This window comes from Nuphar pumila, chromosome 13 (assembly GCF_984573655.1).
Source record: "Nuphar pumila chromosome 13, dmNupPumi1.hap1.1, whole genome shotgun sequence".
In the NCBI taxonomy this organism is placed as follows: domain Eukaryota; kingdom Viridiplantae; phylum Streptophyta; class Magnoliopsida; order Nymphaeales; family Nymphaeaceae; genus Nuphar; species Nuphar pumila.
Window position 1 is genome coordinate 29,314,327 of NC_143261.1, and position 25,309 is coordinate 29,339,635.

At 39.3% G+C, this 25,309-nt stretch overlaps 1 protein-coding gene, 1 non-coding gene and 1 pseudogene across 2 annotated transcripts; all 3 read right to left on the bottom strand.

The window, feature by feature from the left end:
- Window positions 1–704: 704 nt before the first annotated feature.
- LOC149818218 (DEAD-box ATP-dependent RNA helicase 47A-like) lies at window positions 705–15,162 on the bottom strand. Its single transcript, XM_089985185.1, has 2 exons — window positions 15,046–15,162; window positions 705–2,604 (listed from the first exon to the last, which is right to left on the bottom strand). Exon 2 carries the CDS (start codon window positions 2,524–2,526, stop codon window positions 937–939), a length of 1,590 nt encoding a protein of 529 aa, XP_089841311.1. The 5' UTR covers window positions 2,527–2,604; window positions 15,046–15,162; the 3' UTR covers window positions 705–936.
- On the bottom strand, window positions 9,592–9,730 carry LOC149818219 (small nucleolar RNA snoR135). Its single transcript, XR_016427508.1, has one exon. It is a non-coding gene; the product is annotated as a small nucleolar RNA snoR135 (small nucleolar RNA).
- A 3,063-nt stretch (window positions 15,163–18,225) lies between the features above and the next one.
- On the bottom strand, window positions 18,226–19,146 carry LOC149818220 (pentatricopeptide repeat-containing protein At1g74600, chloroplastic pseudogene; annotated as a pseudogene).
- Window positions 19,147–25,309: the final 6,163 nt, after the last annotated feature.

Genomic DNA, 25,309 nt, shown 5'->3' on the forward strand with positions numbered 1-25,309 from the left:
AATTTCTTTATTTTTAGTTCGCAGTTGCAAAGGGTAACAAGGTATGTTGGATATTTATGATTTTAGACAGAAAGAATATAAAAAATTATAAAGTTTTTAAGGAATTGGGTAAAATTAGCCATACAGTTCAGTCATTTTTAGAATTTTGATGTCTTCCCATGAGATTCTCCCATCATCATAGCGTGCATCCACTGCAGGTCACCCAACCTGTTGTAATCCCTGCTGAATTGTAGGATCTTGCTTGGATCTGAAATTGGTTTCGGATCTATTGCTTAAAAATTGTATCTGTATTTGATCAAGCATGACCCCTTATAGCACGTTTGGCATTTTCCTGTGCTATCTTTCTCTGCCCGAACATATATTAAGTACCTCCCCAGTGTTTCACAAGAAAGAACTATGGAGATATTTATGATTTTGGACATAGGAAGAATATTGAAAATTGTAGAATTTTTAAGGAATCAGGTCAAATTAGTAGTCATTTTTTGAATTTTAATGTCTTTCCGTGAGATTTCCCCATTATCATAGTGTGGATCAACTGCAGGTCAGGGTTGGGTCACACCCAACCTGTTGTAACGCCTGCTACATTGTAAGATCTTGCTTGGATCTGAAATTGGTTTAGGACCTATTGCTAAAAAATCGCATCTGTATTTGATCAAGCATGACCCCTTATAGCACGTTTGGCATTTTCCAGTGCTATCTTGCTCTGCCCCGAACATATATTAAATCAAGTACCTCCCGAGTGTCTCACAAGAAAGAACCATGTAGATACCTAAGTATGCTCTAGCCATGTTGACAGGTTATACAATGCTAACATACACTTCAAGCGGGCACATGTTATGAGTCTTTGTGACTTTGGCATATACACGCGCCATGAATTACATGTAGGATTCCGCATCAAATCCCAGCCTAGAAAGGCCAAGACCTTGGATGGACCTTCTACTCCTTGCACTCAACCAACCGTCCCTCACTGAACTCACAAGCAACAATGTCGACTCCGAGTTGCCGCTGCAGCTTCTTCACCACAAACACCTCTGGCTCCTCGCACACAGTCACCACGTTACCCTTCCGGCCAAGACGCCCAGTCCGTCCAGCCCGATGCGCATAATGAACAGCATCTGTTGGTAGATCCAAATTCACCACAAGGTCACATTCAGGCACATCCAGTCCCCTCGCACATAGCTCATTTGTCACCAAAACTCTCAGGTTGCCATTTTTAAAATCTTTCAGTATTGTTGATCTTGCCAGCTTTCCTAGGTCACCATGCAGTTCTGCTGCCTTTACCCCACGAGCCTCCAGCTTGAAGACGGCATCCCTCAACTGCTTCGTGTTGTTCATGAAGCAGATGACAGCCTTTGCGTCGAGCGCATGGATGCATCTCCTCATGGTGTCCACCTTGTGCTGACCTTTTGTCACAGAGTAATAGTGCTTCAGTGAAGGTGGCAGGCTCTCCACTGCCTTTACCTGGGCGCCAGAGCTTGTGGTCTGGATGCCAGATGCACACTCTGCCTCCAGAGAGACAATGCTGTTCGCACGAACTAGAAGTGGGTCCCGAGCCCAGCTCCTTGCAGCTCGTAGAACTGAAAATGGAATTGTTGCCGATACCATCACTGTCTGCCGCTCCTTGCTTGCTTCACTGATGCTCTTCCTCTTGCCGACATGCTCCAAGATGCGGTGCATGTCCTCCCGAAAGTTGAAGGACAGGAGCTGATCTACCTCATCCAGGACAAGGAAACGACATTCATGTGTATGCAGCTTCCCTGTAATGCTGATCTCAGCTATCCGACCGGGAGTCCCAACAACAATAAGTGGTTTGTTCTTCCTCAAAGCTTCTTCCTGCCTAGACCTATTGGCTCCACCCACAAGCTGCTGTACTATTCTCTTGTTCTCGGGTCCCAGAAACTTCTCTGCTTCTCTCACAATCTGCATCCCAAGCTCTCTCGAAGGTGCAACAATGACGGCTTCAATGCATGATTTAGTCTTGGATTCATCTCCATCATAGCTTCCTTTCATAGGCCCAACAAGTTCAAGTATCGGGAGGAGATAAGCCAGAGTTTTTCCTGAACCAGTATAAGATTGAATAACCACATCATGACTCTTGAGAATGGTAGGAACAGCCGAGGACTGAACATCAGTGGGTGTGGTCAGCCCTTCTTTATCCAGCCGGTTGAGCAATGGAGGTGAGAGACCCAGCTCAGCAAATGTTTTTGCAGCGAAGGGGGCTGCTTCTATGTCAGGAACATGCTTAACGCCTTTCTCCTTTGTCTTGTTTTTTGATAGCCTTGGTTTGCTAGAAGGAAGCACCACAGGTGAATCAAGGGCGTCAGGACCTCTGGACTTCTTATTCTCAGTCTCAACTTCATATCTAAATCCAAGGCTTGAGAGAGTTAGCGGACCAGTATCTGTTCTGGTTTGGCTCTGTATTCCATGATTAGCATGAAATCTAGCAACTTTATAGATCAACGAGCTTCGTAAATGTGGAGAGTATCCAATGAAGAGGCACAAGCGCATGCTGCGGAATGCAAGCATGTTACAAAGGGTTGGTGCACCTAGTAATCTCAGAATTAAGCTCCTCAAGACGCACAAAGTACCAGATCAGCCTTCCGGCTGCAAAATCAATGGCCAGAAACATCCAAAAAGTTCACATAAATCAGTACAAAATTTTGTAAAAGCAACAACAAACAAGGCTTTGATTTGGAAATAGATGCCTAGAACAGTATGCTCGTGTTGCTCATAATTGTCTCAGCCCAATATGCAATACTTGTTCTCATGAATTACAGGGTAGCAATCATACGCTCGTGTTTTCAATGTAAGGAATACTACATATAAAGCAAACCGGTACCCACCAGTTAGCAATATGGTTCATTAAGTGGAGTAACCTAGCTATGTCTCCCAATATGACTACCAAAAGCTTTAGAAAGATCACATTCAAGCAGAAACTCAAGTCCCCAAAGCTCTTAAAGCAATTCAAGTCCTATAGCACTCCAACAGCATGTAACTAATCGATCACATATTCTGGTTGCAAAAGAAAATAAAAAATTATAGAAAATTACACAGTGAATGTGATTGCTAGGACATTTGGATAACTGAGGCAGTTAGGGGTGGCCATTGAGTCGGCCCGAATAGGGACTGACAGTCCTGAGACCGGCCTGACTCAATTATACTAAGGCTCAGGTTGGGCTTGGGCCAGACCTGTTGGGCTTGGGCTGGGCGGTTCAGGCCGACCCAGTTAATGTGCCAGGCCTCTCGATCCTGTGTAAATTACACATAAGCCCAGCCTGATTAGGGTCCGATTATCTAATTGGGCCTGGCCCAGCTCAACTTGATTCTGGCCTGGGCAGAAAAATGCAGCCTGTGAAAAAGGTGGAAAGGATTCGACCTGATCCAGGTTGATCCATGGATTGTGTACAGCCATGTAACATATCCATAGTTATGTATTATAACCCACTTAGACTATCGGGTCTGTATACACCAGACCCAGATCCATATCACAGGTGTTGTAACATTATAAAAACATCTTTTAGGTCACGATTTTAGGAATGAGAAAACAAAAAAGCGTAACAGCTGAAAAGGGCCTTGTGTTTCTTCTTCGTCTCTCTCTCTCTCTCTTCCTCTCTCTCTCTTCCTCTCTCTCTCTTTTCTCTACAGGTGAAAAACTTTCATGGTATCAAAGCGTAGATCCGACTAAGGCTGAGAAGGATTCCGGCAAGAGCGAAGTTCGGAAAATCGAGGTTCTTCTTTCCCCTTCTCCCTTTTTTTTTTGTTCCTCCTTTCCCCTTTTCTTCTGTTCCTCCCTATTTCCTCCCCTCTTTCTGAAATCTAGTGTGTACCCACACCTCACGTGGGTTTCTTCTCTTGGTGAAACCGTGATCCACGTGACCTCTATTCACGTGGGTTTCATTTTTGGTGAATCTGCGATTCACGTTTACGTGAACACAGACTGTGGGTGACTGTGTTTCACGTGAATTGATTCATGTGAAACACCGAATCTCTCCTTAATTTCTTTTCTTGATCTGCCTTACCTAATCTCCTCTAAGTTTGTCTTTGCACATTCGATTTTTTTTATGATTCTTTATTGCTATACTGTGAAACTTATCCTTTGATTATCTATTTCTATTCTTATCAAAAAAAAAGGGTTCTTTTAACGTGTGAAGGCATCCTTCATCTCATCAATCTCAGTTTCTGGACTGCATAGAAAAGGTTCAGAAACTGAGTTCCCTGCATCCGACTGCCTGCGATTCAAAAAAAAAAAGGCTGCATTTTTTGTGAACACTCTGGTCGACATTCTCGTTGTTTCTTTTCAAATGGACCCTTATCACTCTCAATCAAATCTTTCTTCAAGCTTCCTCAACCAACTCGTCTCTGAAAAGTTGAATACCTCAAATTTCTTGATTTGGAAGAGACAAATTATTCCTTTTATAAGGAGTCAAGGTCTTTTAGGTCACCTGGATGGAACCACTCTTGTTCCACCAGAATTTGTCCCGAGAGAAGAGAAAGATGATCAAGGGGCGAGTTCGATCGTGTATGTCAAAAAAGTAGAATTTCTCAATTGGGAAAGGAAAGATCAATCAGTTGTTGCATACATCACCTCAACCCTGTCTCAAGAAGTTCTAGTTGTCATTCCCGACAATTGTACAGCGCTACAACTCTGGGAGCGACTGGTTCAGACGTATTCGCAGGTTTCTCAAGCAAGAATGGTTTTCCTTAAAAGGGAATTTCAGTTGTTAAGAAAAGAATCCATGACCATCATGGAATATTTGAACAAGATAAATACCATCACAGATCAGCTTGCAGTTATAGGATGTGTCGTAAGCGACAACGACATGGTGCAGCAAACTCTGAGTGGATTGGGATCTGACTACAATATGATAGTCACTTCACTATTGTGCCTTCTTGCTCTTCCTTCCTTCGATGCGTTACGGGCAAAATTGATTCAGTATGAAATGACTCTGAAGGGATTCTCTGAAGAAACTCACATCCACACAAATTCTCAAGAAGTTTTTGCCACAGGAATGACTTATGGTAGAGGACGAGGATTAGGAGGACAAGGAAGAAACGGATACGGAGGGCGTGGTCTGCTTCCCACTCCAAATATGTCTGCCCATGCGCACGGATCAAGATTCGTCCCCACTTGCTTCTTTTGTAACAAAAAGGGGCACATCAAGGCGAATTGTTGCCACAATCCAGAGAATAAAGGAAAGGGCCCACAGACAGAAACGAAAAGAAAGTTCACAAATACCAGAGATAGTGGAGAGATCAAAGATCTACTAATATCTGCCTTGTCAGAGTTGAAATTGAAACAGAGTGATGAAGGCACTTGGTTTGTTGACTCAGGAGCAGCGACTCATGTGACAGGTGATGCAGGTAAGATTTCTAATCTTATTCCTTATTTTGGAAAAAGTAAGATTGTTACTGGAGATGGATCCCACCATCCTGTTACTCATGTTGGAAAAACTATCATTCCCATGTCACATTCCACTCTTACTCTTTCTGACGTTCTTCATGCTCCTGACATTAAGAAAAACATTGTCTCTGTCTCCAAGCTTATTGATGATAATAATGCTTCAGTTGAATTTACTCCCTTCTCTGTGCAGGTCAAGGACCTACGCACGAGAGAAACATTCGCTGAAGGAAAAAGACGAGGCAATATGTATGTCTTTGAAGAAGCTCCATGTCATGTTGTCCGCCCTGCTCATCTGAATTCGAAGTCTTCGTTAGAGTCGTGTTCATCTTCTTCTGCCAGTGTTTTTAGTATTTCTGAATGTAATAAGCCGTTCTTATGGCATAGTCGGTTAGGACATTGTGGGAGTCATTTCATTAAAAAACTTGTTTCTAATCATCTCATTCCAAAAGAAAGTCTTAATGGGAATGAGAGCAGTCATAAGTGTTCCAGTTGTCTTTCATGTAAGAGTCATGTATTGCCTTTCCATTCCATTAATAAAAGAGCTTCAAAACCTTTTGAGATTATTTGTTCTGATGTATGGGGACCCGCCCCAATTGTCTCTGGATCTGGGAGCAGATACTATCTAATCTTTGTTGATAGTTATTCTCAATACACTTGGATATATTTCATAAAGAATAAGTCGGAAGTCTTCTCTTTGTTTCAAAATTTTCTTTCCTTGGTCAAAAAACAATTTTCTGAGTCCATTCAATTTTTCCAATGTGATGGAGGTGGGGAATTCTCATCCCGTGATTTTGTTTCTTTTCTTCGAAATAATGGAATAGGAAGAAGGGTGTCCTGCCCCCACACCCCTCAACAAAATGAGATTGTTGAACGAAAACATAGACATATTGTTGAAAGTGACATGAGTATGCTTCATGAGAGTCATCTCCCTATCAACCTATGGACAGAAGTCTTTCATTCTGCCGTGCATGTGATAAATAGGTTGTCCATGGTTGTTATGGAAAATAAGTCTCCTTATCACTGTCTTTTTGGAGTTCATCCTAGTTATCATGATTTGTGTGTCTTTGGTTGTGTTTGCTATGTGCATATTGATCCGTCTCTGAGAAACAAGTTTCAGGACAAAGCCCAGAAATGTAGGTGTGTGGGATATGCAGATGACTACAAAGGATATAGGTGTTATGATCCCATCAACAAACATATCAGAATCTCAAGAAATGTTGTCTTTGATGAACAAAATTTTGATGACAGAGCTGATGCAACGAATATGCCAACTGAAGTTTACTATCCGTGGTTGAGTTCAAAACTTTTTGTTGACTCCAATAAAGCATGCTCCTCAGATTGTGTGCAGCAATAAGAGAGTTTTGAAGACACTGGGACGCCGGGATCAGAGAATACAGAAGAAGTACCAGGCAGATACAAAGGCATTGTCTATTCTAGACAGAGACCGACAGCATCAAGTCATTCAGATCATGTCTCAGACGGCAATCTGACTCATTCTCGTACTCTTGAGGTCAGAAAATCAAACCGCATACGACATCCCATTGACAGGTGGGTCAGCTATAACAACTTATCATTGGATTTTCAACTCTTCTTAACTGCTCTCAATAAGGAAGAAGAGCCCACTATGTACTACCAGGCAGCCACTTCTACCAAGTGGGTAGAAGCCATGAATGATGAAATGCAAGCCTTGCATGAATGTGGAACCTGGGAAGTTGTTCCCAGACCACCTGACAAAAATGTTGTTGGATGTAAATGGGTCTACAAAATAAAGTACAAGCCAGATGAAACTATTGAACGGTACAAGGCAAAGCTTGTGGCAAAAGGATTTACTCAAGAAGCAGGGCAAGACTATGATGAGACCTTCAGTCCGGTTGTAAGAATGGGAACAATCCGAATTATTATTTCCCTGGCTGTTGAACATAGATGGAAGTTGAGTCAGCTTGATGTAAAAAATGCATTCTTACATGGGGACTTAAAGGAGGAAGTATACATGGAGCAACCCCCTGGGTATCAAGAACAAAATTGTAAAACTCATGTGTGCAGGTTAAAAAGAGTTATCTATGGTCTGAAGCAAGCATCTCGCTCTATGTCACACGGACTCGGCTAAGGAGGTGCCGCACCCGAGTCGACACGCCCCGACACGGGTGCGGACTCGGGTGCGGCTTCGGACTCGGCCCGGACTCGGTCAACGCCGAGTCGGACTCGGTCAACGAGTCCAGGCCGAGTCCGTCCACATTTTGGACTCGGTCAACTTTGACCGAGTCCAAAAAATATAAAAAACTAATTTTTTATATTTTTTATTTAAAAAAATATATATTAAAAAAGGCACAGTGCAGACTGTGACTGTGTTGCGTAACTGTGCACAGTGCACAGTCTGTGACTGTGCACAGTGCTGTGCCTGTGACAGTCACAGTCACAGTCACAGTCTGTGACTGTGCACAAACACACAGACTGTGTTGTCAACTGTGGCATTTTAAAAATAAAATAAATTTATATATATATATATTTTTTTTTTTTTTTGCCGAGTCCCCGTGTCCAAAAATTTTAAAATTGTGCCACACCCGTGTCGCACCCGCACCCGCACCCGCACCCATGTGACATAGATCTCGCTCATGGTTTGATAGCTTCTCGCTAGAGATTCAGAAACATGAATTTTTCACGTTTCATGCTGGACCACTTTATCTTTAGAAGTCAGACTGTGAGCACTCAGTTATTAATTTATGTTGATGATATTGTCATCACAGGAAACTCTGCGACCCACATCCAAGAAGTAAAAGACTTACTAGGTCAGAGGTTCAAAATGAAGGATCTTGGAGTTCTACGTTATTTTCTTGGCGTAGAAGTTGATAACAGGCTCATGGCTTGACGCTCACTCAGCACAAGTACACCGTAGACGTTCTCAGCAAGGCAGGCATGCAAGACTACAAACCTCTGGGAACTCCGAGTGTGCTTCATCAAAAACTTAGCGCTCAGGATGGAGATCTGTGTGATGACCCCACCAGGTATCGAAGCATAATAGGAATGTTACAGTACCTCACATTCACCAGACCTGATATTGTTTATTCAGTCAATCAAGTGTCTAAATTTATGCGTGTGCCACGTACTGGACATATGGAAGCGGTCAAAAGGATCCTTAGATATCTGAAAGGGACTATTGGGGATGGATTGATATATTCACCACAGTCATATGGCAAAGATGAACACGGACTCACTGTATATTGTGATGCAGACTGGGCAGGAGATCCTGATGAACGAAGATCTACATCAGGATATCCATGGATTGTGTACAGCCATGTAACATATCCATAGTTATGTATTATAACCCACTTAGACTATCGGGTCTGGATACACCAGACCCAGATCCATATCACATGTGTTGTAACATTATAAAAACATCTTTTAGGTCACGATTTTAGGAATGAGAAAACAAAAAAGCGTAACAGCTGAAAAGGGCCTTGCGTTTCTTCTTTGTCTCTCTCTCTCTCTCTTCCTCTCTCTCTTTTCTCTACAGGTGAAAAACTTTCAGCCTGAGCCCGACCTGATACAGGCCGGGTACCGAACAGCCCATCGGGCACCCAGCCCGATGGCCCCTAGGTGCAGTTGGCTATTGCTGGCAGTTCTTTTGGCATCCATGAATAGTTAGATAATATCCACACAGACAAAACCTGCATCCATTTTGTTTTATACATGCACAAGTTAAAAAAGTCAAGCATACAAGACACTTCAATAAGCTTAAAAGTTGACTGACCACCTTCACATTTCAATGATGCAGGCCATTCTTTCGGCATCAATGCATGGTTTACATAATACAGATACACACAAAACCAGCTTATTTTTTACCTAAAAGTTAACTTGCAAAGCATACAAGAAAACTCAAGAAGCTAGCTGTCACAGTAATCACATGGAAAATTCCAAACTTTGTCTTTGTTGCCTTTTCCTAATACCACCAATACAATATTGAATCCTTATCACTACCTTGCAAAAATACCCACTCAATCAAGGAGACATGTCAATAGCCCACTAGTGGCCATATCACATATATTACATCAATCTTAGCACCAAAAGCCTCCTTAACCTAACTGTTTATTTTTCCTTTTTTCTGTGTGCTTGCACGCACAGAATTTAGCAAGGCTGTAAAGCTTAGAATCATAATACTTTGTTTTACTCAACAAAATTCGCGTTATGCAAATTTATGTAGGGAAGGTGATTGTCAAGACATTTCAATAGGCTTAAAAGTTGACTGTCCACCTTCCCATTTCAATGTTGCAGGCCATTCTTTTGGCGTCAATGCATTGTTTACATAACACTGATACACACAAAACCTGCCTAATTTTGTAATTTAAAAGCCCTATAAAGCTGCACGTTGTACAAGAAAACTCAGAAAACTTAACTGCCATACTAATCACATAATAATTTTGAACTCTGTCTTTGTTTTCTTTTTCCTAATTGGCTATTATCACACAATACATCACTCCAAGCATTATCACCATCTTCATAAAATGCCCTTTCAATCAAAGAGCCATGTGTGTGAGACAAGAAGACGCTAGTTGACAGATTACCTATAGTACACTAATGTTAGTACCAATTTTCTCTTTCCTTTTTTCTATGGTTTACATAATATCAATATACACTTTATTATCTACATGGACACCTTACAAAGTAAAGATGCTAAGCATACAGTAAAAATGAGGCAGATCTCAGTCATGTCAATCATATGGCAAATTTTGAACAGCAAGCTAATGGCATTAACAGTGAAACACATAGAGAGCAAAAAAACAGCATACAAGGACACTGAGTTGCACATAGGCAATTTCTACTACCGTCAAAAATGGTATCAAATTAAGTCATTCTATTCTTGCAAAACACTGGAGAAAAGGTAATAATAGGTTAATTGTTTCAACATTGCTGCAAGTATTGATCAAACCTCATAGATGAATGGAGATTTAGAAGCTAAGTCATAGGGATTCGGCCAACCAGGTGCCGCACCCTCGTCGATGCGACGCAATGCGGGTGCGGCACCCGATGCGGTCAACCCGACCCTGGGTGCGGTCAACGCACCCAGGGTCATTTCTGTCCAATTTTTGGACCTTAAAAAATATATGCCCGATGAAATGGGCTGCGGAGAGGAGGATTAGGGCAAATTTTTTTTGCCCTAATCCTCCCTTCCTCTCCTCCAGACCTCTCCTCCTGAAGCCGAAGCCGGCGACGACCTCTCCGTCGGACCCCGACGACGACCTCTCTGTCGAACCTCTCCTCCTCACTCTCTCTCACTCGCTTTGTCTCTCTTCTCTCTGTCTCTCACTGTCTCTGTCTCTCTCACTATCTCTCTTCTCTCGCTCTGTCCATCTCTCACTCTCACTCACTCTCTCTATCTCTCCATCTCTCTTCTCCTTCTGTCTCTGTCTCTGTCTCTCGCTCCATCTCTATCTCTTCTCTCACTCTCAATCTCTCTGTCTCTCGTTGCCGGCCTGAGTGGCAGTCGGCCTGGGGAGAAGGTGTTGACCCCTTCGTTCCAGCCTGGGTTTTTTGAAGTTAGGGAGATGAACGTCGGGTTTTAGGAGAGAGGTGAGCAAGCACGTGAAGGAACGAGAGTTGACGTGGTTTTTCTATCATTGTGTATATTTTTTTTTATTTTGCTGTTAGTTTTCACTGTTTTTCAGGTGTGTTTGTGAAGTTGAAGTAGGGAGGACTCGCTCGTGGTGGAAGATGAGAACCGGAAGAGCTCTGTCGAGATTTTTACTAGTTTAGCGAGAAATCCTTGTTTTGCATCGCTGGTTTCAATATAATTTTGTGTTTCATTGCAAGTTTTCTCTCTGTATATTTTTTTTTAAAATGGGCCTCATTTTTTAATTCTCGGGATTGAACGGTGCAGGATTTGCCCAAGTGCGTTAGTTTTGGATTTTTTTTTCTTTAATCTTTTTTGCTTTTCTACGAGTTCTGGTTTCCTTTTCGCATTCTTCTTTACCTGTTTGAGTATTTTCTGATTTTTGTTTTTTGTTTTTTGTTTTTTGTTTTTTGTTTTTTGTTTTTTGTTTTTTGTTTTTTGTTTTTTGTTTTTTGTTTTTTGTTTTTTCGCGAGTTCTGGCTTCCTTTTCACTTCTTAACTTGTTTGAGTATTTTCTGTCGTTTTGCTTTTGTTTTTGGTAGTTTAACTACTGGTTTTTCATCTTTTTCTAATGAGTTTTTCATTTTGTAGATGTATTTCTCGTCGTTTTCTAGTGAATGTATGCAAATTTTCGTTAAAGATCTAAATCGTGAAATTGAACTTCTCTTCTTTCAATTTCAAAGAAAACTCAAAAGTTTTTGTGGATTCCTGAGTCATTATTTTCATGTTTTTCTCATCGTTCTTTGGATTTGTCTGTGTCTGTGTTTTGCAGGAAGTCATCAGGCACAAAAAACTGAGTGAAGGTAAGAGATAGGTATAAGCCTTGCAACTTTCATGCATTTTTTTATTTTGATTTATGTTGTTCACTATTGGATGCTTTCTTCATACGTATTTAATTTTTAACAGGGTTCTCTATATTTTTGAAATCGTGGTGATAAATCTTGACATCAGAAAATTTGATTTGTGATGGAAATTTTTGGAATATCGTGCAATTTGCTTTCAATTTATAAGTTTGCCATTAGTTCATGAAATCTGATTTAATCGTGTAAGGTGAATTTATTTTCTCCTCCATGGTTCTCTAGAAAATTGGTGTGAGTGTATATATAGAAAATAAATAAATACAAATATAAATATTAATTTATATATTTGTATTGAGCACAAAAGCTCAAAAGTTTTCCTTTCGCTTTCCTCCAGGGATATGATATGGTTTGTAGTTTTTGAAAAGTTCAAACAGTTGTGAGTGTGAAAAGTCCATGCTGAAGAAAAAAAAAACTAAACTTGTTATTTTCTTTTGCACCTATTTGGTGCACTAACTTATCGTCATATACGTTGTGTAGGATATACTTTTGGTATATAATTATGCATTTTTTGCTTCTTCTGTTAATATACTATATAATTTACTTATTTTCTGTTTTACTTATTTAATTGTTTTTATAATTGTGGTATTGGTTTTTAACTTTTTATGATGCAGAATAGAATTGTAGATTGTTAATTTGATTTATTGCATGCATGATGATGAATTGATTTGATGATATTGTGATAATTGTTTTTTATTTCATTAGTGTTACTGTTGTTAACTGTTAAAACTTAAAAATTATATATATATATATATATATATATAATTTTTATATTTTTGCCGCACCCCCGCAACCAAGTTTTTTTAAAGTGCCGCACCCGCACCCATGTGACATAGCTGAGCATCTTTGACCCTTGGAATAGAAGCTATAAATGCTGATCAGTGAGGTTTAACGTGTTTCCCTGATCTGCATAAATTTTGGTATTGTTCAGTTGAATCGAATATCAATTTGACTTGTGTTTCCCTGTTTAGGCGCTACACAATTAGCTAAATCTTTCACTTCTGAAATTCTGTTGAATTTGTCAGTGATTGTGTGTAAATTTTAGATCTAATAATTTCTGAATTATCATTTGATTGCTGCATGTTAAATCTGCATTGTGACGCCTTTACGTGTGCTTAATTATTCAAAAAAAAAATTAAGAAGTGCGCGAATTTCAGAATCACAAACTGTGTTTTTCTACAAACACACACACACACAGATATATATATATATATATATATATATATATATAGTTCATTTTCAGAAATTACAAAATCTAATTTTTTCTTGTGTACCTAAATCTGAAACTGTTTTCACAGTTACATCTAGTTTTGAGACCTAGTCGCTTCCGCATCGTAAACTAGTAGTGTGTTCACGAACCAACCCCGTAGTCGATTGCACCAAAAACTGGTTGCAGAAAAAGAGAGACAGAGATAGAGAGAAGAAGAAGAAGAGGAGGAGAAGGAGGAAGGGAGAGAAAAGAAGAAGAGGAGGCGGAGGAAGGGGGAGAGAGAAAGAGAGTCAGAGACAAGAAGAAGAAGTGGAGAAAAGGGAGAGAAAGATAGATTGAGAGAGAGAAGAAGAAGAGGCAGAGGAAAGAGAGAGAGAGAGAGAAAAGAAGAGGCAGAGACAAACTGATTGAGAGAGAAGAAGAAGAGGCGGAGGAAGGGGGAGAGAGAAAGAGACACTGATACAGAAGAAGAAGAGGCGGACCAAGGGAGAGAGAAAGATAGACAGAGACAAAGAGAAGAAGAAGAGGCGGACGAAGGGAGAGAGAGAGAGAGAGAAGAAGAAGAAGAAGAAGATGCAGGGGAAGAGGAGAGAGAAAGAGAGACAGAAAGAAGAAGAGGCCGAGGAAGGGAGAGAAAGAAGAGGCGGAGGGAGGGTGCTAGAGACTAAGAGCACGACAAAGAGAGAGAGAAAGAAAAGGGTTTATAACCCCCCGCCCTTTTATCGTAAAAAAAAAAACATTAAAGGTTACTGCCCTCGCGCCTAGGCAAGGGCAGTTTAAGCGATTAGGCGCCTACTCGCGCAGGAAAGTTGGTACCCCTTATTGGGGTAAACTAAGAATCATACCTATTCCTAATTTTTGTTTTACTAGTCGATGCCTTTGACTACATAGGTCACATCTACCTCATAAAATACCAACAAGTACTTTCAATACAATATTTAGTTTTTCCAATTTATGTACGAGGGCAAGTGAAGTCAAATGAGATAGCTGGATGGCCAGGTCGCACTATGATAACCAAGGGTCTCGTGTTTGAATCCCCCACAGGGGTTATCGCCCAACCTGTCTATCAAAAACAATGTATGAGGTAAAAGCAAAATGCAGCATTTGCCTGTTGAAGACCCAACAAGGATGAAATATTTTACACTTTTAGATTTTTTTATTTAATGTTTCAAGACGCACTTTACGATGTAATCAATGTTAGAAAACTATAATATTGATGAGATTGTACTATATTGGTGGTTTAAAAATATGAGAAATACCTTTAAAAAATGGTGAGAAATGTTTAGATTTCTCATGAAGAGCCGAACAAACCACAATCATAATCGGAAAGCATGGGGCTTGAAGCCAAGGTCCATGGAAAGATGTGAAAATTCCACCATTAGGCCATCCATTGAACGCATTTCTTCAGTTAAGTATTTAATCAAACACTTGGTGCACATGTAATTCTCCAAAGGTGCAGTGTATAATTCTCCAAAGCTACAATACACACTCCTTTAAATCTAAATTACCAAGATGGGAGTAAAATGCTAACCAAACGAACCATAAACTAACATAAATTGACCCAGATCATTTGAAAGGCATTTCATCAAATACGTTAAGAACAACATGAAGATTGCAACAAAAGAGGAGATAACACCAAGAAAAACAAAGACCTTAACAGCTAGCTCAAAACCTCTCTGCAAGTGAAAAAATTCCCAAAAATAACTCCAGCGAATGAGAGTATTGCGAGAGTTCAGCAGTTTCATGAGGAAACCATGATTTCTTTTCCACATTTATTCACCTCCTTATCTTCAGTTTAACGAACTGATCTCTCAAACAGAAAAAAAAAAGGTGAAAGGAGAAACACCAACAAATTTTCTATGCACATTTTTTTTGTGGGTCAGAAGGGAAACGGATTATTTCAAACTGAAGAAACTCTATGGCACTGGGAAGGATTAAGAACACGATAGATTCAGGGAAGAAATACCGATACCTTGTAAAAGGAAAAGGATTTTTCTTGGCTTCTCCACTTTATTTTTCCTTCTTCTCCATCGTTTGTGGTTTTCACTCGGTACAGAAGAGTGCAAAATGGACAAAACAATGGAGAGCGTGAACTATTGGGACGCACAAATCCACGAAGGGTTTTATAGCCAAATGATGACGGTGTAGTGGAAAACGAGTCGGACATGGGTCGGGTCAAGATTCATCCGATCTGATCCGAATATTAATGAGCAGGTCCGTATCCAAGATGGAATGGATCTCACAGCATAATTTTGGATCCTGCTATGGCTTCTAACTAGGACCGCCAACTGATGGGGTATGATAGGACCGGATTTGGGCATAATGAAATAGGTATAATTAGGTAGATGTGTGCCTGGGTATGGTTCATGAAATGTTATACCAGACCTGAGTCTAACCCAAGTTTCCAATGGGATCTGCTATTATTCAATGTAAAAGTTATAAAAATTAAAAATTTCATCAGGATCTTTTTCGTTATCTATACCCTGCCGGGCCCCTGGTCCGATTATGCCTATGCTGAACAAGGTTGGATATAAAACCGGTGTGATATCACAAAGCTGACCTGGGTCTGAACCCCTGGGTCCAGTGCAAGTCCGACCCATTGATGGCCCAGATGCCGATGGTACTGTAAGGTCGGGACTTGGTTCGGGCCTATGACTGATTTGCCAGGTTCATGTAAGGTAATCTCTAGCTCCAACTTAGGTTGGCATGAGAGCAGACCAGGTCCAAGGAACCATGGAGTCCGTCCATCATGATGATGAACCACACCAAAAGCCACCAGCATGTTTCATGTTTAGAACTAATTTCAGCCGTTCATTTCCAAACCACTGATGCCGTTTATCCAAAAGGCCAATGACATCAAAAAAATCCTTGTGTGTGTGTGGGGGGGGGGGGGGGGCATTTTTGTTGGGATTTGGGTGCCGATTATCTGCATGATGGACGGCATGGCCTCTCTCGGTTGGCATGACAATTTTAAGGCTTCGATCTGATTTGGTGTGGGCTTCAATCGCCCCAAATTGAGAATGCCCCGAACTCGGGTGTGATAGGCACTTCACTTGCAAGGATGAGTAGGTCTTGTGAGTTGCTTCAGTTTTCTTTGAGTGCATTCACTAAGAAGAGTCGATTGGCAAGAATCCTCGTGATTGAATGGCCTTAGATTTGGTTTTTCTGTATTTCTAGTTGTCTCTTGACTCCCTTATCCCAAACAACTTTAAATTCTTAAAAAAACTTGTTTCACTCACTCTAATTGTCTCCTCTCCAATGCTCATTTCATAAAACAAAACAAAAAAAATATTTAAAAGGAAAAGAGATTTGGACAGAACAGACTAATTTTTGCTGTTATAGAGACATTCAATAATTGACGTGATTATAAAGTAGCTAATAATTGAACATTCTTCGATGGTATAACTTATTTTCATATAAGATAACATTAGTATCTTATTATATTTATCCTTTGGATAATGACATAATTGGCTAACTTAAATTATATTATAATTGCAAAATTATCTTTATAATTTAATGGGACGGCATGTGCGTGTGAGTAGGAACCCAAATCATCCTATGAATTGAGGATGACATATGTGGAATTAAGTCCACTCATACCTTAACATAAATATTCGCTTTCAAATGGATTGTTCAGCTAGGGAAGTCAGTATCACAATGACGACCATCAGCATGGCAGGTTGGTAAGCGTCATCAGCATGGCAGGTTGAGCCAGAGTGACCAGGTCTTCATGTCGGGTGCGGTTTCTTCAACTAAGGAGAAAAAGGATGATATAGACCAAGACTGAGATGATTTACCCAAAGTTTCTTCGGGCACAGCACGGCGAGCGCGGGTGTGTGGTGGTCAACCCACTTCCTTGTTCTCAGGAACAAGTGTATGAGTTCACTAGTTGCTTATAAAGCCCTCAGAAAACTCAATCAAAAGCAATATGGGACTATTCCACCTCATCAAGACCACTATCTCTAAACAACCCATTTTCTTCTTTGAATTTTCTCTTCCTTCCTTCTTACACCTAACAGTATGTCCTAAAACTATGAGATAATTGGCAAGGAAGGAACTAGCGTAGCACAATAAGAAAGAGATGTGGGGGCTTTAGAAAAAATATGGCATCGCACCAGACTACTTTGATGTGAGAGAATCGATTACTTTGATGTCAGCAAATTAATCTCATTGTAAAAATATATATAGATGAGAGAAAATATACAGCAACCCAACTTGTCAGGGTCTCACCTAAAATGCACTCTCATATTTTTGTTTCTTTAAGGCCCTATTAAAAGATAGTTGGACCAAATTATCCCCAAAAATGGCGTTCAGTGCAGACATGCCAAAAACCTTATATAACCAACATACAAGAATGGTGTTTTTTATTGGACTCAAATCCAGCCCATGATCTTCCCATGCTTGAACTGCCATCATGTTTTGCCATTCAAAGATGATATGGCACCACCACTGTGAGTCACAGGTGAGTAATGGGGTGCAAACTGATTGAGTACGGTATGGATCATGATAGATCCAAATCCAAATATATATTGCATTTTATGCACTCGCGCACACACTATGTCTGGACACAATGTGTCAGTCAGACTCAGATCTGATATTACCCTAAACTCGATTCATTTGCACCCCTAGTTCGCTTCCATTTAAGATGCATGAGCGATGTTCCGTGATTGAAGGGGGCACTTGCGACCCACAAATGGTCCACACAAGATATCACCTAGGGGTGGCAATCGGGTCGGGTTGGCGGGTCAACATACCTCAACACGAACCCAACTCGTTTATTAAACGGGTCGACTGTGGCAAACAGAAACCCGACCCATTTATTAAACGAGTAACCCGACACGATCCGGTTAACCCGTTTAATAAACGGGTCAAGTCAGCACGACCCGTTTACACAACACGGGGACCCGTTTATTAAACGGGTCGAGCCGATAACATAGACACGATAACCAACCCGAGTAACTCGAATAACCTGTCTAATCATACTAGCATTCAGACTGATGAGTTAAACTATAATTGCCAATTGATGAAGCAGAATGAAAAGAGCTGATAGAGTGAATGCATCAGGGTTTAGCTCTTCAAGCTGCATCTTTCTGAACAATTCAAATGTTGTCTCTGACTGGCCATGTTCTGCAAATCTAGCAATCATGGAAGTCTAGGAAACAGCATCTCTTTCAACCATTCGTTCAAACAATTGGAAAGCTTCATTGAGGCTTCCGCATTTGGAGTACATTGTGAAAATTGAACTAGCGACAGAAACATCAAGAGTTAATCCAGCCTTAACAGAAACAGAATGCATTTGTTTCCCCAGTTCTTCACAGTCTATGACACTCAAAACACTTGAAGTTGCATATTTTTTTGGTTTCATTCCTTCTTGAGATATTTGCTGGAACAACTCAATACATCTTCCTGTATTCCGATTTTGAGCATAACCAGCAACCATGGTTGACCATATGGAGACAGCAATCTTGTGACCACTATCCCTTTCTTCATGAAACACTCTCTCAAACAACTCAATATTTCGGCATTTCATATATGCATTGATGAGGGCTTCATAAACCACATCACCTGATAGAAACCATCCCTTTAAAATCCAACAGTGGAACTGCAAGACTTGTTCTAGTTTGGCCATTTTAGCACAGGCACTAAGTCTGCTTATGACAGTGTATATGTTTGCATCAACTCCAGAAGTTCTCATGCTTAGGAAGAACTCCAAAGCAGAAACAGCATCCTCCTGCCTAACATGACCCGAAATTATTGTTGTCCAGGACACAACATTCCTATCTGGCATTCTGTGAAACTCCATGAGTGCATCCTCAATCTTTTCACATTTTGCATACATGTCAACCAATGCAGTTGGAATGAAGACATCATCTTCCAGATTGCATTTGATTACCCAACCATGAATTCCCTGACCCAAGTCCAATTCTTCCAATCCAGCACAAGTTGTTAAGGCACTTGAAAACATAATGGAATTTGGCATACAGTGAGAATCATATAGCATACTATTGAAGAGATCAACAACAATCCAATTCTCTTTATGCCTCACACTACCAGCAATAATAGCATTCCACATAACCACATTTCTTTAAGGAACATCGTAAAAAACCCGAAGGACGTCATCAAATATTGTATTTTTTCAAAACCTCATACCAGTAAGCAATAACCGAGAAGATCTAGGCAATTTTGTGCAGGAAATGGAGTAACAAGAAACAAGCTAATGTGTAATTACGGACCATGAAAAGCAAGAGTTTTATCATTTATGATGGTTGAGAAATCGACATCCAAGCACAATAAGCACACAATCGGATGGGAGATGTAGATATAGACAACAAAAGAGAAGCTCATGAACATTGCATCCCTCCAATCCCCTCAATGTTTTGGGGGCATGCATCTCTGCAAAGCAATCTTCATATTCTCAATTGAACTCACTGCAAGCCTTAGCATGGAGAATGGTGATCTACCTTCTTTCTTCCCTTTCCTCTCTCTTCAGAACGATGATGAGTTGGGTGAGTTAGTGCCTTTCTGGTGATGACAATGGAGAGAACTGGATGCAATGCCTTCGATATATTACATTATCCATGATAATTGTAAAAATCAGCTCCATAAACAATTTAAAACCCATAAAAACTAAGAACAAAATTCAAAGTTAGTTTGCATAAATATAACTGCTCACAATCAGTAAAAATTGCAATCCAACATTAGCTGAAAACGCAACTAATCAGCAACAGAGGTTAGGAAACCTAAGGCGCCAATAAACAACAAACTTATTCCAGATGCATGGAGGCAAAAAATGCACTTGATCAAAATGATTTGTACTTACACTATTGAAAAGAAAAAAAAACACTCACTATTAGCCAGAACTATATCTTTTAATTGTGTGTTCATCATATACAATAACTCAATACATGCACAAAAATGCATTTTGAATAGCAAAAAGTTTGATAACTGAGAATTAGAAAAAAAGAAAAACACACACCTCATTAACTGCAAGTGTTTGCCCATTACTCTTCACTTTCTTCAGCTTCCTCAAGCCTAACCAAAATGCAGTCTCCAAACCAATTAACGAAACAAATAAAAATAAGAAAACAGAAAAGACTAAGGGAATATTCTCTCAAAAAGCTCACTGAATGTCCCAGCATTGCATATTCTCTCAACATTAGCTCACTGCCAGAAGCATATTCCATTACTATGGCTCACTGGGTTGGTGTAAGGCTAAGCAGCACCTGGAACAGTCAAGTTGGTATTCCACTAAGAATACCAAGCTACCAACGGAGAGATAAAATGTTGGACTAAAAATCAATCATCCATGTGAATTAATTGATGACACTGGACCAAGCAAGGCACATCCTTACTCAACATAAACACAATGTCTTACAAGTTACAACCATACTACAAACATATCCACCAAGTTGTCTTACAGTCATCAAGATAAACATAAATAATTAAACTTCCACATCACAATAACAATTAAACATTAATCATCAAATACATTGTGTCAACAATCAACATTAAGATCAATTTATCAATTGTTTCAATCCTCCAAAGATCATGACCCTACACAAAAAAATTAAAAGAGTAAGTTAAATTATTAAGATACAACATATGAAACAAAAACAAAACATAAGTATCAAGATTTTTACAAGTACCTTACAAAATATTGGTTTTTAATTTGAACATTCAACATATTCTATAACTTCACTCACGGTCACAGTTGGGTTCAAATCAATAATATCCTCCGCCAGCTCCTCCAATAATGCTAAATTTTCTGTTATACCATAAAATAGTTAGTAACATATCATAAAATAGTTAGTAACATAGAACTCACTAATCAAACTCCACAAATTATTTGATACTTTGTATAAGGAAAAAAACATAAGATTATGGATTACCATTAGCATGAAATAACCAATCTCAAGTGCAAATTAATGCTTCTACTGTATCAGGTTTCAAAGAGCTTCTATATTGATCAACTACTCTACCACCAATGCTAAAAGTAGATTCTGAAGCAATTGTGGAGATAGGAATACTCAATACATCACACGCCATGAGAGCAAGATCTGGATATCGAAATTTATTTGTTCTCCAATAATCAAGAACATTCAATTGTGAATTCCAATCAATTCGAGGCTCTTCTAGATATAATTCTAATTGTGACTTTTGTGCTTTATTCACACTCCTAGAGTTCTCAAATAAAGTAAACTCCTACACAAAAAAAGAAATTTTATTAAAAAAAAACATTGACCAATATAGTAATGAAAATATATGTATTAGAAGTAATTACCATAAAAAGTGAGTTATCATTTGAACCACATTCTAAACCATTTTCCAGAGGAATTGAAGATTCAACATTTAAAGCTTTAGGATTGTTCTGTATATAAATATCAAAAAGAGCAAATATCTTCTCACGAACTTGTATCCCCTCACAAGAGACTCCTCTTTATTATATAAGAACTCCACAAACTGTAGCTTGTATTGTGGGTCCAAAACAGTAGCCATAGCTAAGATCAGACTGTGATGTTTCCAACACTTCTCAAATTTGAGATTCATCTGTGTTGCCATGCATTTAATAAAACTATTTGAGCTTCACATACCCTTGACTATGCTTAAGTGGATTAGAAACACTTCTTGAAAATATAAATTTGATGTAGAATATGTAGATTCAGAAAATAAGCATGTCACACGATAAAACAACTTCAAGAAGTCACAAATCTTTTCAACTTTGTCCCATTCTTCTATCGACGGACAATGCTTGTAATTTGAATCACTTAATTGTAAATGAAGAAATGCAGGACAATATATAATAGCACCTTCAAGCATTAAATAAGTTGAATTCCATCTTGTAGGGACATCTTGTCTCAATCCTTTACTATTATTCAAAGAAAATTGCTTAACACACTCCAAAAACTTTTGTTTTCTACCTTGTGACCCTTTCACATATTTTATGCTCTCTCAGACTTTTTTAACAGAATCATCCATCTCTTTCAGTCCTTCTTGAACTATCAAATTCAGGATATGAGCACAACAACGAATATGGAAGAATTCACCATCACATAATAATACATCCTTCAGTGTAAGCCGACTCCTCAACAACTCAACAGATACATCATTTGCAAAAGCATTGTCTAGTGTAATCGAAAATATTTTTTTCTCTATACCCACATTCAGTCAACAATGTATAAATTTTCTTAGATATAGCTATTCCAGTGTGTGGAGTTGGCATTGCAGAAAAAATTCGAATTTTCTTGTGCATTATTGAATTTTCATCAACAAAGTGTGCACTGAGACATATATACCCATCAATAGTTATAGATGTCCACAAATCAGATGTTAAACATATCCTTCCTGGAATAGATTGCAACAAATCTTTGAGTTTGTCTTTCACTTTTTTATACATCTTTAAAACATCTGCCTTAGTTGTGTTTCTGCTAATGTGTTTGGCCTCATCACATACATATGTAATCAATGAACGAAATCCATCATAATCAACAAATTGAAAAGGCAATTCATGCTTAAGAATCATCGTTGTTACCAATTCTCGATACTTTTGTTGATCAAACTTAGAAACTTGTAAAGACATAGTTCCCTCTGATTTCGCAAGGAATAATTGACCTATGTCTTTAGTTTTCAATTTTGGAAATGCAAGCATATGACGCTTTAAATTTTTGGTCTCATTCATGCTATCTGCTAGGTAGGGTTTGTTACATAATTTACATACAACTCTCTTTATCCCATCTTCTTCAATTGAAAGTTGCTTAAATACTTTCCAAACATTAGAGGTTAGTTTTCTTTTCCGCCTAGTACTAGAACTCTCTCCACCTAATACTGTAGATGGCATAATACGAACATCCTCAAAATTAATTTCTTCTGGACCTTCAGCAGATGTATCCACAATATTGTACATTACTAATTAAAAGTAATATTTAATACTGCCTGAATAGAGTAAAAGAACATAGGGAAAATTAACAGTTGTGAGTTAGAGGTATCATACATAATAAATGTGTGATCAAGACCATAAAGCTTAAGAGGCTAACCCAGATCTTAGAGAAGTTGTATTCCCTAGATAAGAAGCAGACCAAATGCATATTCCACCCCTGAAATGAGAAAAATATATTGTAGGAAACCATAAGATAGTATGATTCAGAACTAACCCAGAAATAGTAAGTAGGATCATAACAAATGATCACGTGGAAGGAGATATTCTATATTGCACTCACTTGCATGCTACAGCAAGTGTCTTGCCACCATTTGGCCTCCAGTCAAGCATTTGAACTCCCCTCTGGGATTCACTAATCAAAATACAGGGATCTCTGCAATCTGATGATGTATGTTAAAGCCTAACTACTAATGATCAGAATAAAGAAAAAAAGAGAAGCACATGAAAGATACTTTTCATATGCCACTGACCTAATTCTTCAAAATCGTGCACAGATATTTGATTAGGACCAAATGTAAATGCTAATATGTGCTTATGTTTGTGCCAACTTATAGCTTGAACACCAATTTTTTATGGTAACTCCACCTAAAAAGCATGAAGTGATACCAAAAAATCAGTAGATGTGTATATTCTTGTCTATCAACCTGACCATATGCCTAGGATATGTTTTTTTTGAATTATCAACGAAAACACAGTTGAACTAGCACAACAAGGAATCAATTCAAGTGGCCAGGCAAGAAATTTTAGGAAATGAAGATGGACATGTATAAGATGACAAAATATTGCATAAAAAAAGATGAGAAAAATCAAACCATTAGCAGCTTTTTATAATGTTTTGGAATCTATTTAGCTCATAATGTAAATTTATTGTCAACACAGCGTGCACAGGAATCATAGTATGCAGAGCACATGATTAAAATCGCTAAAAAAATGGCTCCTATATGCAACAGAAATTGATAAGTCTTAGCAACCAGAACCTCATCCTAGCACCTTTAGTTTCCAATATGTGCTTGCCTTCTAACATTTTCCGCCTACAGTGTCAAATATAAATATTACAAATTTTACTTATCACTACTTCTCAAGAAACAAAATACACAATGCACCTTCACTAGAAATGGAGAAACAAAAATAGTTTATGTTTATCAAATTTTAAGAGGCCTAATTCCTCTCTTTGGCATAAAAAAACAAAAGAGAAACAAAAACAGGAAAAAATTGGGTGTCCGTGAAGTTTCTTTTGCAATTTGGCAGTCGTTTGGGGGGACAATGAGAGCTTTTCATAAGCTTTGAGGAATGCAAGGCACCCATGAAAAAGCCAAAATGTAGGCAGAGAGGGAATGCATGTTGCCACCAGTCGTGCCTCAGATCAGACCCTTGGTGATCCTGGTGGCCTATTATAAAGAAAAATAAAAAGTCCCAAGCATTACCGTCACATGGTTTCAACCAACACTAGAGAGAGAGCAGTAATATACCAGTGTGACAGTGTTGCCAAACGATAGGAATGGGAAGACCTTTAAAAAAAGCGAATAACAAACCATATACTTATTCCAGCCTCTTCTTCAAGATAAAAAAATGAGGTGCCTTCAGCGGGAGAGACGAAACGTTGGATTGGACTTGCTTTGCTTGGGTGCTATTGCCAAACCAAGAGGAAGGAGAGAAGAGGGTGGTGGTGTGCGTCTGTGCGGTGAATCCTGATGGCAACGAGTTGGAGAGGACTCAGAGGAGAGGTCTTCGACTCTTTAGCTCTCAGTTGTGGCTGGGTAGGAAGGATTCAAGGAAGCACTGTAGTCTTTACACTTTAGGAAATTAGGGTTAGATAATTAAATACATACGAGTTGCGGGTGGTCGGGTTCGGGTAAACGGGTTGACCCGCCCGCCTAACCCATTTATTAAACGGGTCAGTCGGGTTGGCGGGTTGGCATACCCCTAACACGAACCCGACCCGTTTAATAAACGGGTTAGGCAGGTCGACCCGTTTACGACATGAACCCATTTAAGCCAAACCCAAACCTGGCTAAGAGGCGGGTTGGCAGGTCGGGTCAGGTTTTGCCACCCCTAATATCACCATGCCACTTCTCATGTTCAACTGGACCGAACTTTCTTGAATCTCAATTGTTTATACATGGTCTACCTTCCAGTGGGTCGACACTATGTATGTCAAATGGCCAATCCTACTCTAATCCATACAACTGGAAATGGTGGATAAAAAATTAAAGATCAAAATAATAGTTGGGTTAGATTAGGGCCAACACAAATGTTATTTCGTTCAGGTTTGGGCTATGTTTTTTTTGTGCAATATCCGACA